The 12,805-nt window shown below is 35.7% G+C and overlaps 2 protein-coding genes and 1 pseudogene across 2 annotated transcripts; 1 reads left to right on the forward strand and 2 right to left on the reverse strand.

Annotated features, from left to right (window-relative positions):
• Positions 1-4,698: 4,698 nt before the first annotated feature.
• On the reverse strand, positions 4,699-6,539 carry LOC110600240 (cytochrome P450 71A9-like). Its single transcript, XM_021737040.2, has 2 exons — positions 5,548-6,539; positions 4,699-5,444 (listed from the first exon to the last, which is right to left on the reverse strand). The coding sequence occupies exons 1-2, from the start codon at positions 6,493-6,495 to the stop codon at positions 4,818-4,820; spliced, it is 1,575 nt and encodes a 524-aa protein (XP_021592732.2). The 5' UTR covers positions 6,496-6,539; the 3' UTR covers positions 4,699-4,817.
• Positions 6,540-8,016: 1,477 nt separating this feature from the next.
• On the forward strand, positions 8,017-9,519 carry LOC110631058 (annotated as a pseudogene).
• Positions 9,520-9,686: 167 nt separating this feature from the next.
• On the reverse strand, positions 9,687-11,436 carry LOC110631057 (cytochrome P450 736A117). The gene is made up of 2 exons (XM_021778766.2): positions 10,503-11,436; positions 9,687-10,373 (listed from the first exon to the last, which is right to left on the reverse strand). The coding sequence occupies exons 1-2, from the start codon at positions 11,424-11,426 to the stop codon at positions 9,762-9,764; spliced, it is 1,536 nt and encodes a 511-aa protein (XP_021634458.2). The 5' UTR covers positions 11,427-11,436; the 3' UTR covers positions 9,687-9,761.
• Positions 11,437-12,805: the final 1,369 nt, after the last annotated feature.

The raw sequence follows: 12,805 nt of genomic DNA on the forward strand, positions 1-12,805 counted from the left end.
TAAGTTTACAGGTACGGGTTAGACAGAGAAGTCAAGAAGAGTAATGAAGTCTTATGTATGTAATAGTTAGAATATGGACATGACAGATTGTATAATGATGTATAGATATGTAATGTAACGATATTAAGGTTAGAAGTGTGCTTGACCATAGTATGTTGTAATCCCTTTTTGATACATGATCTTAATGTTTATTGATGACTATGTTTAGCCAACTCAACACTTGTTATGCCACCATTGGGGGCATTGATGAGATCCCACAGAGGGGTCAAGTTTATGATCATGGCTATGTTCAGTGCATGCACAGGTTGAGTTTGGTGTATGATAGAATGTATGAAAGAAAAGTTATAAATTTTTATGTATGATTGTTGATCATGTATGGGATTAAACAGGTTACAGGTTTCATGTCAGGCTTGCTACGGGTCCCGGCGGCCTTAAGCCGATCTGGATCCTAGCGCCGGTAGCTGTCCGATTTTCGGGTCGTTACAGCCGAACATGGCATGCATGTGGAGGCACGTTTGGCCCCCGAACGTGGCCTGGCCAGCCACTATAAAAGGGTCCCTTAGCCGAAAACGGGCGAGTTTTCTCCCCATTGTCGGCCAAGGTGAGCTCTCCGCCGTCCCTCACCAATCTTTGAGTTCTTCCTTCAAATCTTTCACGATTTTCACAAGTTTTCATCTTGTTTTGAAGATTTTTAAGTTTTGAGCAAGTTTTGAACTTGGAGACCCAAGGAAGTGGAAAATCTCCCATCTCCAAGATTAGGTCGTCTCTCTCTCGATCTTCAAGAGGTAAGAGCCGATCTTAAGCTCAATGCATGTTATAAGTAAGTTTTATGAAGATCTATGGGGTAGAAGGCATGTTTAGCTTATGGGTAGGTTTATGAGTTTATGATGTATTTTTGAACAATATGGCTTGCAAATGCATGTTTGATGTCTTGTAGATGGGGTTTTAGATAGTTTGAAGCCCCTAGGAGCTTGTATGCTTGTGTATGTGTGTTGTAGAATAGGTTTATGCATGTTTGGATGGAATGGGAGGCGTATATGCATAGAAGAGCTGAGTTTCTGCCACTAAGGGAGAAACCAGGTTCGGCAGCCAAAGGAACTTTCGGCCGCCGAACATGCTTGTGGAAGCAGCCTTCGGCTGCCGAAGGAACTTTCGGCCGTCGAACATGCTTGTGGAAGCAGCCTTCGGCTGCCGAAGCTTGCCCCCGAAAGGAGACTTTCATCTCTGTCTGGGAGTTTCGGCCGCCGAAAGTGCTGCCGAACATGCATGAGTTTCGCCTCTGTCTGGGAGTTTCGGCCGCCGAAGGTGCCGCCAAACCTGCCTGACTTTCGGCTCTGGAGGGACTTTCGGCCGCCGAACCTGCCGCCGAAAGTGCCCTGTCCAGCCTTCCTTTGCATGTTCTTGCATGGATGTTTTGAGGTGTTTTAGAGGGTTTTTGGGGGATGTTTTCAGAGTCATGTTATAGTATGTTGGTCTGTGTAGGTTCGGACCCGAGGAACCGAGGACCTCAGCAGTGAGTCAGCTGCTTCAGTCAGTGTCAGAGCTAGCCAGAGGTGAGTAGAATAACTCCTTATGTTTCAAGTAAATAAATCAGTTTTGAGCATGTTCATGCATCACAGATGCCATGTGATATTTTAGGTTGTTTGCATTAGAAATCACGAATATGTTGCATTGCATAATATGTTGTTGATGTGGATGAATGTTGAATAATCCATTAGCCCTCATATGTTACGACATGATGATATGATATGGAAGTCCAGGTGTGGCCTGCACTACGCCCCTGGCACTATGTAAGAGAAAGAACGGGTGTGGCCTGCACTACGCCCCCGGCACCATTGGTTATGTATGTTATGTTATGTATAAGAGAAAGACCAGGTGTGGCCTGCACTACGCCCCTGGCATGATTGGATTATGTAGAGGGCTAAATGGTGACAAGTTCATCCTTGATATGATTAGTTGTGATGTGATGCATTTCATGATAGCATGTGTTTTAAATGCTTTATTATTCTGCTCACTGGGCTCTAGTAGCTCACCCCTCTCCCAAATTCCCCAGGTTTGCAGGTACAGGGTAGACCAGTAGGTCAGCAAGAGTATTGAAGTCTTTTGTATGTAATAGATAGAATGTGGACATGATAAAATGTAAAGTTATGAATAGTTATGTAATGTAATGATATTGAGGATTAGAGGTTGTGCTTGACCCATGTGTAATGTATCCCTTTTAATGCATGATCCTAGATCTTTTATGATGTTTATGTAAACCAACTCAACACATGTTGTATTTGCCTATTGGGGCATTGATGAGATCCCACAGAGGGGGTCGATGTTTATGATTATGTCTATGTTCAGTGCATGCACAGGTTGAGTTTGGTGTTTGAATGAAAGAAAAGTTTTAATTTTTATGTATGTTGTTGATCATGTATGGGATTAAACAGGTTTACAGGTTGCATGTCAGGCTTGCTACGGGTCCCGGCGGCCTTAAGCCGACCTGGATCCTAGCGCCGGTAGCGGTCCGATTTTCGGGTCGTTACATGATTGGTCATATGGATTTCAGTGGGTGTGATGAGGATGATAACTCCAGTAACGAAAAGATTTCCTTCGTTCCTATAGACGATACTAATTAATGTCTTGAAATCGAATAAAAAGTAGATCCAAGATGTATTTTGATAAAACTTAGCTTGATTGGCTCATGTCTTTTTTCTTTTATTCTTTTATCTTTTATCTTTTAATGACATGTAATCACTGTTCTATTATAATATATCAAGTCATTGTTACGCTGAGCTATATGTAGGAGCGTATCGTAATAAATTGAATGAAGAGTGTTAAATATAAGTAGTTAAAAGAGCGACTGTTATTAATATTTTTTAAAATATATTTATTATCAAGAGTACATGATACATAAAGAAAAATGTGATAATTAAATAGGTAGGGCGGCATCCTTGTTTTTGTAATGTAAAGATTAATGTAAAATTAATCGATTCAATTGAATTAATTTGGAAATTCAGTTTGATATTTTATTTATTTTAATTTAGTTTGATTTTTAATTTAAAAAATTTTAGTTATTTTAGTTCGATTTGATTTTAATCAGGAAAAAATCAAAAAAATCGAATAGAATAGATTAGTAATAATAATATATTATTTTCAATAATATAGAAAAATTAAATCATATTAAGATTAAAATATTTTAATTAAATTTTAAAATATTAAAAATAAAGTATAAATAATAAAAAATTTATTAAAAATAAAAATCGATCAAATCGAATCGAATTGAATTAGACCGATTTAATTTGATTTGATTTTTAATCAAAATGAATTGAATGTAATTTTTATAAATATTAAAATTTTAATTTTTAATTTATTTAATTCAGTTTAATTTTAAACTAAATCAATTGAATATTCACTTTTACACGATCTTTGGGTTTTTAAGACCCATAATAAATGAGTCCCAATTTATACTCCCACACAGTTTCGTGGGATGGAAAGATTAAGATGAAGCTCGAATTTTTAAAAGGACAGATATATATAGGGCTGAGCAGTATTCAGTTCAAATCGAAAAAACCGACCGAACCGAATTAATTTTAAAATTCAGTTCGGTTTTTTATTCAATTCGGTTCGGTTCGGTTTTTAATTTTAAAAATTTCGATTATTTCAATTCAGTTCGATTTTGATCAGAAAAAATCGAAAAAACTGAACCGAACCGATTAGTGATAATAATATATTATTTTTAATAATATAGAGAAATTAAATTATATTAAAATTAAAATATTTTAATTAAATTTTAAAATATTAAAAATAAAGTGTAAAAAATAAAAAAATTATTAAAAATCGAAATTGATCAAACCGAACTGAATCGAACCGAATCAGACCGGGTTGTCTCTAGCGTCAGTGAAGTGCGGGGAGAGAAGCGTAAATCGAAAAGAGTAGATTTCACCCGACTGGGGAGAGAGAAGGAGATATCGCCGACGCCGACCGGGCAGAGGGAAGAGTTGTCTTCAACTGGAAAGTCGGAGATGTCGCCGCTGAAGAGAGAGAATGAGATATTGTTGACAGGGAGAGAGAAGATTTATCGTCGACTGGGGAGAGAAAGGAGACGTCGTCGGTGACGACTGGGCTGCCGGCAGTCGTCAGTGAAGTGGGAGAGAGGCGTGACTGAGAACTATGGGAAGGGAAGCGAGGGAGAGAGAGACGTAGACGAAGAGAGGAAAGAGTAAAATGAAAAAATAAATTAGGGATTAGGGTTAGTTTTGTTAGTATAGTTAATCGGGTTCGGGTAACGAGTATCCGATCACCTAATCCCGAACTCTACCCGAATCCGAGACGGGTAAAATTTTTCAAACCCAAATCCGCCCAAATCCGTTTTGTAAAAATTCAAATTCGTCCTAATAGGGTTTGGGCGGATCGGATACTCGTGAAAACCCGCCCGCCCGCCATCCCTAATCGTGCGGGATTAATCTAGTATAAGAATAAATCTGCCTTTAATTTCATCCTTAATTGCATTTTTTTGTTATAAAATAAATGCTGCTTTTGTTTTTGCTAGCTACATGCCCAAATTAAATATTCAATTTGGTTTTTAAAAAAATCAAAAGCTTAAGGCCCACAACATATTGAAACTGTCGGGCCTGGTTATGAACCCCGTTGATAACTAGTTGGCAGGTGGTACGTAGCACAGTGCGACATTTCACTTTTTTTGAAAAAATAAGAAAAAAAAGTTGTTTTTAAAATTTTGTTAATAATATTATACATGATATTTAGTTTTTTTTATGCCATATTATAAAGGCATAATATAATATTAATTAGGAAAGACATGACAATAATACTTCTTAGTGACCTGCACCACAATATGGCACTGGGCTAGCCACTAGCCACAGAGGAGCTTTCTTGTGCATTGTAACACCAAAAGCTTCCTGCATATCTAAATCTTCCCTTGAAACACCATGAGGCAGTTCCCACTCGTAGCTATGCAAGAGATTAGCAAGTGCAATCTCAATTAAAACAACACCGAAATTCATTCCAGGACACCCTCTACGACCCACCCCAAATGGTATTAATTCGTAGTGTTGTCCACTGAAATCAATTGAGCTGTCCAGGAATCTCTCAGGTCGAAACTCGCTTGGATTTTCCCATGATTTATGGTCCATGGATATTGCTAATGCATTAATGTATACCCTTGTTCTTGCTGGGATTTCGTAATCTCCAATTTTGCAATCCTCCATAGTTTCTCGTGGAGCTAACAATGGTGCCGGCGGATGAACTCTTAATGACTCTTTCAGTACGGACTTCAGGTACACGAGCTGAGGAAGATCTTTTTCTTGCACTCTCTTTTTTCCCTCACAAACGCTTCTCACCTCTTCTTGAACTCTCCTCATTGCATGTGGATTCCTTATCAATTCGGTCATCGTCCAAACTAATGTGGCCGAGGAAGTATCCGTCCCCGCTATGAACATGTCCTAACAATTTAGAGCAAATTAACGATAGACTAAGAAAAATCTATTACAATTTTTGAAGAACTAAGAAACACGCAGGCAACCCAGAAAGCGGGATAAAATTTACCGTCAGGGCACCCTTGATAGAATCGTTGCTGAGAGCAACTTCTCGACTTGGATCCTTTTGAAGTCGAAGCAATACATCAACAAAATCCTCATGCTGAGTTTTAGGTCTCCTGGGATCGAGATGTTCCTGTATTACTTTATCATAAAGCTTGTCAAGTTCCGTAAAAATTTTCTCCACCCTTGCTTCTAGGCCATTGAACTTGCAGAGCCACCCCATCCATGGAAAGAAGTCTGCAATGCAAAATCCTCCAAGTAACTCTTGTGCTTCCCGAAGCAACTCACTAAGTCCAATATTTTCCCCAGCAAATCGACCGTCGTATTTTCTACCCAAAGCTACGCGACATATAACATTATTTGACAGGACCATTGACAAGTCGCTTAGATTGATCGAACCCGAAGAACGAGCTACAGAATCAAGCATCAGGCACACTTCTTCTTCTCGCACTGCCTGGAAGGATTGCACTCGCTTCGCACTTAGCAATTCTGTCATTGCAATTTTCCTCATCTCCCTCCATATTTCCCCGTAGGGCATGAACACTATGTCAGAGCAGTTGTAAGAAAATTTACTGGCAGAGTATAAAACTGGCCTGCCTGAAAACACAATATCATGTTTTCTGAAGATTTCTTTCAGCATATCAGCTGAGGAAATAATTATAGTGGGTATTGAGCCTAGTTGCAAGAACATGATAGGGCCATGTTGTTTTGCTAGGTGCAGCAGAGATCTATGAATTGGATTCATTAGCTGATGCAAGTTTCCTACGAGAGGGAGCCTCCATGGACCTGGAGGAAACCTCTTTGCTCGCAGCGACTGCTTTACATGTTTGATAGTCAGAAGAAGCATGAAAGATGCCAGCAAAACATTAAAGATCAGCATCAAGAATGGATGAGAACTCATCATGGTGGGATCCCTGCAGGAGAGTAAGGGAGATAGCAGGGATTCGATTATCATGATATTGTCATAATAATATTTTAATAAATGTTTTTATTATTTTGTGGACCGAGTCTTTTTGAAAAATGTTTCAAAGTGTTTGAACTTTATTTTTTTTTGGAAAGACATGTTTAAATTGAAATGTGGCACGAGCGTGAGTTCATATCAATGTCGAAATTGAGATGAGATACCCTTTCTTATCCTCACTGTGTTTCCATCTTCTTCACGGCTACCTACTTAGGTGACATGAGGATAATTTCCATTATAAAAATATTCAACAGCTTGAGTTGTTTGAAGGAGTGTTCATTTGTGTTTATCTTGTTCAATTGTTGCTTTCTATGGATCCTCATTGAGACTATGAGATGGTGGGCCGGTGGCAACTGCCAATCTGCTATAGGCCATTATTTTTTAAAAAAGAAAAATATTAGTATTGAACTGACAGTGAACAGAGACATTTAAATATAAAAAAATGAGAGAAAACAAACAATTAATAATCATTCAAAATAAAAAATGACAGGGACTTTATTACATGACACATGAAATACAAGAAAACAAAGCAAATAAAATAATATCCCCCTCCCTTTTTGACTTTTAGGCAACCAAAAATGAGGCCCAATCCATTGTATAATTGAGAGTGAATTAGATAGATTCTCTACTCTCCATTGTTATATATATATTTGGTTGGGATTTAAAATTGAACAATGTATCAATTATTCAATCAACAAAAGGTAGACTACCTTTAAAAAAAAAAACAATTATTCAATCAGCAAAATACTTCAATTCCGGAACAATTCTTCAACTGTTCAAATTGCAACTTTACTTGAAAATCTAGACTACCATAACAAGAAAAAAAATTTTCAGTTGCTTGTAGAGGAATTATATGAGCACAGCTCAATCACAGATTGATAAAGAAGCATCTTGTTTGAATCTACATTAGACTTCATTCTCTTTTTAAAAAGCTGCAAAGCATAATTAAGAAGCCCACAAAAAGAAAAATCTTTGATTCAGCAATTGAAAAATATGATAATGTTGTGTCCACAAGCCTACCCATTAATCATGATGCTCCGAGTAATAAAATCACGACAAGACATTTTATCAAACACCAAAGGTGCCTCTAAAATCCTTGCAATGCAAAATACAATATTTCAACAAAACCATTTGCAGAATGACTATTTATAGTGAAATTTATATAAAAATTACTATAATCAATAGTTATAATACATTTGTAATATATATAAAATGATTGAGTCGTAAAATTTTTTATATGTTTTCTTTTAATACTAAGGTAGCATATATATATATATATAAAAAGTGAAAAAATCATATTACAATAAGAAAAACCATCCTCACATAGTTAGAGGTAGATATAAATAGATTTGTGGGCCTCGTGGACGATTGAAAAAGAAAAAGAAGAAGGATTAAAAAAAACATTATTTAAAGTTGTCAATGGTAGTTACGCTGCTATATAAGGGGTAGTGGACTTGAAGGTTGGACTGGACTGCAACTCAACTCTAAATTCGAGTGTAAACTCTTAAGAAGGCAATGGAAACAGTAGCTTTGTTGAAGCAATGGTGGCAAGAGTTTGCTTTCAATCCTATGCTCGTTTTCTATCTTTTCCTTTTATCCTTTGTTTATCTCTTTAGGCTTAATAGAACTCACAAACTCAAATTACCTCCGTCACCACCAAAACTACCAATCATTGGAAACCTTCACCAACTTGGTGCTCTTCCCAATCGCTCCCTCAAAAAACTCTCCGACAAATATGGCCCCCTTATGCTTATGCATTTTGGCAAAGTTCCAACTCTTGTAGTTTCAACTGCAGAGATGGTTCATGAAATCACTAAAATCATGACGTTACTTTCGCAAATAGGCCAAAAACCAGCGTCGGAGATGTTCTGTTTTTCGGGTACCAAGACATTGCATTTTGCCCCTATGGTAAATATTGGAGACAGGTAAAAAAGGTGTTCATTCTTGAATTCTTGAGCCAGAAAAGAGTACAATACTTTGAGTTTGTGAGAAGGGAAGAAACTGATAAGCTAGTAGAGAAGTTGCTCCATGCGCTAAAGGATCTCCAGTTAATCTGAGTGAGATGCTTGTTACACTCTCCAATAACGTCGTATCAAGATCAGCTCTTGGTACAATATACAATAATGAAAGTGGTCTTCAAAGCAATTCCGGTGATTTAGTTAGGGCAGCAATAGACCTTATGGGAAGTTTCAGCTTTAAAGATTCTTTTTCCTATTTGGGGTGGCTTGACGTTTTAACTGGCTTCACTAGAAAGATGAAGGAGATTTCCAAAGAACTGCATGGTTTCCTTGATCAAGTGATTGAAGAACATCAAGCATCAAAAAGCCAAGGCAATGCTGAAGATACGAATGACATTGTGGATATTCTGCTCCATCTCGAATAGAATGGCATGCTTAGTGCTAACTTCACTTGTAAAAGCATGAAAGCTATCCTAGTGGTATGTATCTATCTCCCTTTCTTTTTCCTTTGTCTTTAATCCTCTGGTTATGTATTAAATTGTTTTTTTTTTTCACTAATAATTGTAGGACATGTTTATTGGGGGAACTGATACTACTGGGAGAACTATGGATTGGACTATGGCAGAACTGATGAAAAACCCAAACATAATGAAGAAAACCCAAGAAGAGAGTGGTCGGAAACAAATTGAAAGTGGATGAATCTGATCTTGATCAAATGACCTACCTAAAATGCATGGTGAAAGAGACGCTGAGGCACCATTCGAGTATTCTTCATCGACAAATAACTACGAGCACCAAGCTGGGAGGGTATGATATTCCACCTAATACAAGAGTTTTAATCAACACATGGGGAATTCAAAGGGATCCAAGATTATGGGAAAAGCCTGATGATTTTATTCCTGAGAGGTTTATTGACAGTCCAATAGATTTCAAGGGTCAACACGACAAGTATATTCCCTTTGGTTCTGGGAGAAGACTTTGCCCTGGAATATCATTTGCGCTTAAAGTTGTATATGTATTGGCTAATCTCCTCTTCATGTTTGATTGGAAGTTGCCTTAGGTCTATCATTGTCATGCATTGTGGATTAGTTTCATGCAAAATTTTCCAGGGAGTTGAATTTGAAGCACAGTGCTCTCCTTTGTATCCAAATAATACTTGAAGAGTTAAATAAATTAGCATTATGTGCTTTTTAGTTTTTAGTGTATGTTCTACAGTGAAGCATTTGCTTGGATAAAGAAAAGCCACTTCTTTCTTTAATAATAAATTCTGCAGTAAATTACAGATAATTAAATATCACTACATCAATATGAATATGGACTTGGAACAGCAAGTAGAGGATATTTTCTATGTGTGGTAAGACCAATGGATTCAGTCATGTCCAAATCCCCCTCTCTTGCTTGATTAGGAATTGTCCAATCAAACTTGTACAGAAGATTTGCCAAAGCAAGCTCCTCAATGCTTATCGCAAACTGGATGCCTGGACAAGCCCTCCTGCCAGCACCAAATGGTATCAATTGGAAGTCATGTCCTTTGACATCTATACAGGTGTTCAAGAACCTGTCTGGCCAAAACTTCTCAGCTTGATCCCAAGAGGCAGGGTCTCTTCCAATCGCCCAAGCATTGATAATTACTTGGGTTCCTGCTGCAATGTCGAAGCCTTTGAGCTTGACATCTTGGGTTGCTAGTCGGGGCACTAGTAATGGCAGCGGAGGATGTAAGCGGAATGTTTCTTTGATAACTGCTTTCAAGTAAGGCATTTTATCCAGATCATTCCCTGTGATTTCTGGCTTTTTGTTGGCAACTTCTCTCACTTCGTTTTGGAGTTTGTTCATAATCTCTGGGTGCTTAAGTAGCTCTGTCATTGCCCATTCCAGGACTGTGTATGTAGAGTCTGTACCTGCAGAAAATACGTCCTGGCAGAACCAGAAGGAAAACTTATAATAAGTTTGATTTGCATGAAATTAAAGAGGAGAAAACTCACTGCAAAATTCAGCAATTGTTTCAAGTACATGCTTGCATGAACATGAAAGAAACAGAGTTACCAAGATAAGAGCCTTTATGCTGGTTCGATCAATCGGGAAACCAGCTGTGTTTTCTTTCTGAATCCAAAGTAGAACATCCACAAAATCCTTCTTGTGTTCTCTCTGCCAGCCATCATTCCTCATATGCTCGTCCACTACTTCATCTAGGAAGTTATCAAGCTCTTTAGCCACTCTCTCCACTTTAGCATTCAACCCATTGACATGATTCACCCAAGCAAGCCAAGGAATATAGTCCCCAATATTGATACCAAACAACTCCATGAAGTCCCGAAATAGTTCCTTGAAATTTCTTCCCTGTTTCGTTGCAATCTGCTTTCTCCCTAGAGCCACTCTACAGATTACATCATTGGTAAGGGTTGCTAAGATTTCACTTAAGTTAACTGGCGAAGAAGAAGACGACGACTTTTTAATCCTCTCAATCATCAAAGCCGTTTCTTCTTGTCTTACATGCCCAAATGATTGTACCCTTTTGTTGCTCAAAAGATGTAGAACACTTATGCCTTTCATCTGCCTCCAGTACTCCCCATAAGGAGCTGCAGCTACATCTTTGCCTTGATAGAGAAGTTTCTCAGCAATGGCTGATCTGGGTCTGTCTGCGAATACTAGATCATGTGTTTTCGTGATCTCGCGGGCCATTTCAGCTGATGAAATAACAAGGAGTGGAACGCTCCCCACATGAAGCAACATGATGGGGCCATGGGTTTGAGCCAAGGATCGAAGAGAGCGATGAGGGTACAAGCCGATTTGGTGGATGTTTCCTATGATTGGAAAACTAGGTGGAGTAGGAGGCAAGGTTCTTTTGGTGCTAGGTGGAGACCTTTTGAAAACAAGGATCTTGAAGGAGAAGGCTAAACTGGCGAGGGATATTAAAATTAACAATGGGGAGTTTCCAAGTTGCTCTAACAATTGAGGCAAGCTCCCCATTTTATTTCTTGTGGTGTGTCTCCTTTGCTAACTTATCCGCTATAAATAGCCTTACTTTTTTTCCACCATAATAATAATAATAATAATAATAATTTCAAAAATTTAACAAAATTCATAACTTCATTTTTAATTTTTTAATAATAAACACTTTATTTTATAAATTTTTTATTTTATTAATAAAATAATCATTATATTAAATATATGCTTAATCAATAGTAAATTAAAAAAATTAATTCAAATTAAAACAATTAAATCGTAACTAAAATCAAAACTGTAATACTTAAATTGTTATAAAATTAAAGAGTTAAACTGTAATAAAAGATTAATATTTTATTGTGAGATCGGATTTTTAAAATCATCAAAACTGTGTTCCTTAGTACTCAACTCATGGTAAGCAAATTTTAGAAAAGGTAAGGCTATTAAACGCTTGGAATATTTAATTTTAAAAAAATTTAAAAAATATATATATATTTTTAAAATTTTTGTGTTTGACAGTATAAAAATTTAATTTGTTTAAATTCTTGTATCTTGTTAAAATTATTATAATTTTATAAGGTTATTTATATTAAAATTATTTAATTTGTCGTTGAAATTTTTTTTATTTTTTATTTGTTTTATTTATTTTAATTTTAAATTTATCTCTTATTTTTAATTAATAATTTTACTTTATAAAAATTATTTTAATTTAATATTGACTATTAATTATTAATAAATTTATAATTAATATTAAGAAATTTACTATATTATTTTTTTAATTAAGAAAATAATTTTTATATTTTTAATGGTAAAATATTATGTAAAATTTAAATTTTAAATATTATAAAATATTAATAATGATTTTTCAATAAAGGTAATAAAAATACTTATTTTGTATAAGAATGAATATGCTCGTTTAATTTAAAAATATAAGAATGATAAATAAATAAAATTAATCTAAATTTATTAATTATTAATTTATTTAATGTAAAAGAGTTTAATTGAATTCTATTATATTAAAATTAATTATAAATATAAATAAATTATTTTATAAATAGAAATGAATGAAATTCTATTAATAAAATTCAATTCCTTTTAAAAAAAAAATGCATATCAAATATCAGCTAAATGCTCTTCCTTTACCACATTTTTTTTATTGTCTTGTGTTTTATATATGGTTTGAAAAAATTTTATCCACATTATATATATTCTATTAATAAATAAATAATAAATTAACTAAAATTATATTAAATTTTATATTTAACTACATTCTTTTAATTAGATATATATATATACACCGGGTCTATATAAATATTTCATTAGTTTATTTCAAAAAAAAAAAAATTGTCCAACTCCTTCCACGTGAATAAACCACTCTTCCTAGGACTACAACGGCCCATTAC

The sequence above is a fragment of the Manihot esculenta genome, chromosome 14 (assembly GCF_001659605.2).
Source record: "Manihot esculenta cultivar AM560-2 chromosome 14, M.esculenta_v8, whole genome shotgun sequence".
Lineage (NCBI taxonomy): Eukaryota > Viridiplantae > Streptophyta > Magnoliopsida > Malpighiales > Euphorbiaceae > Manihot > Manihot esculenta.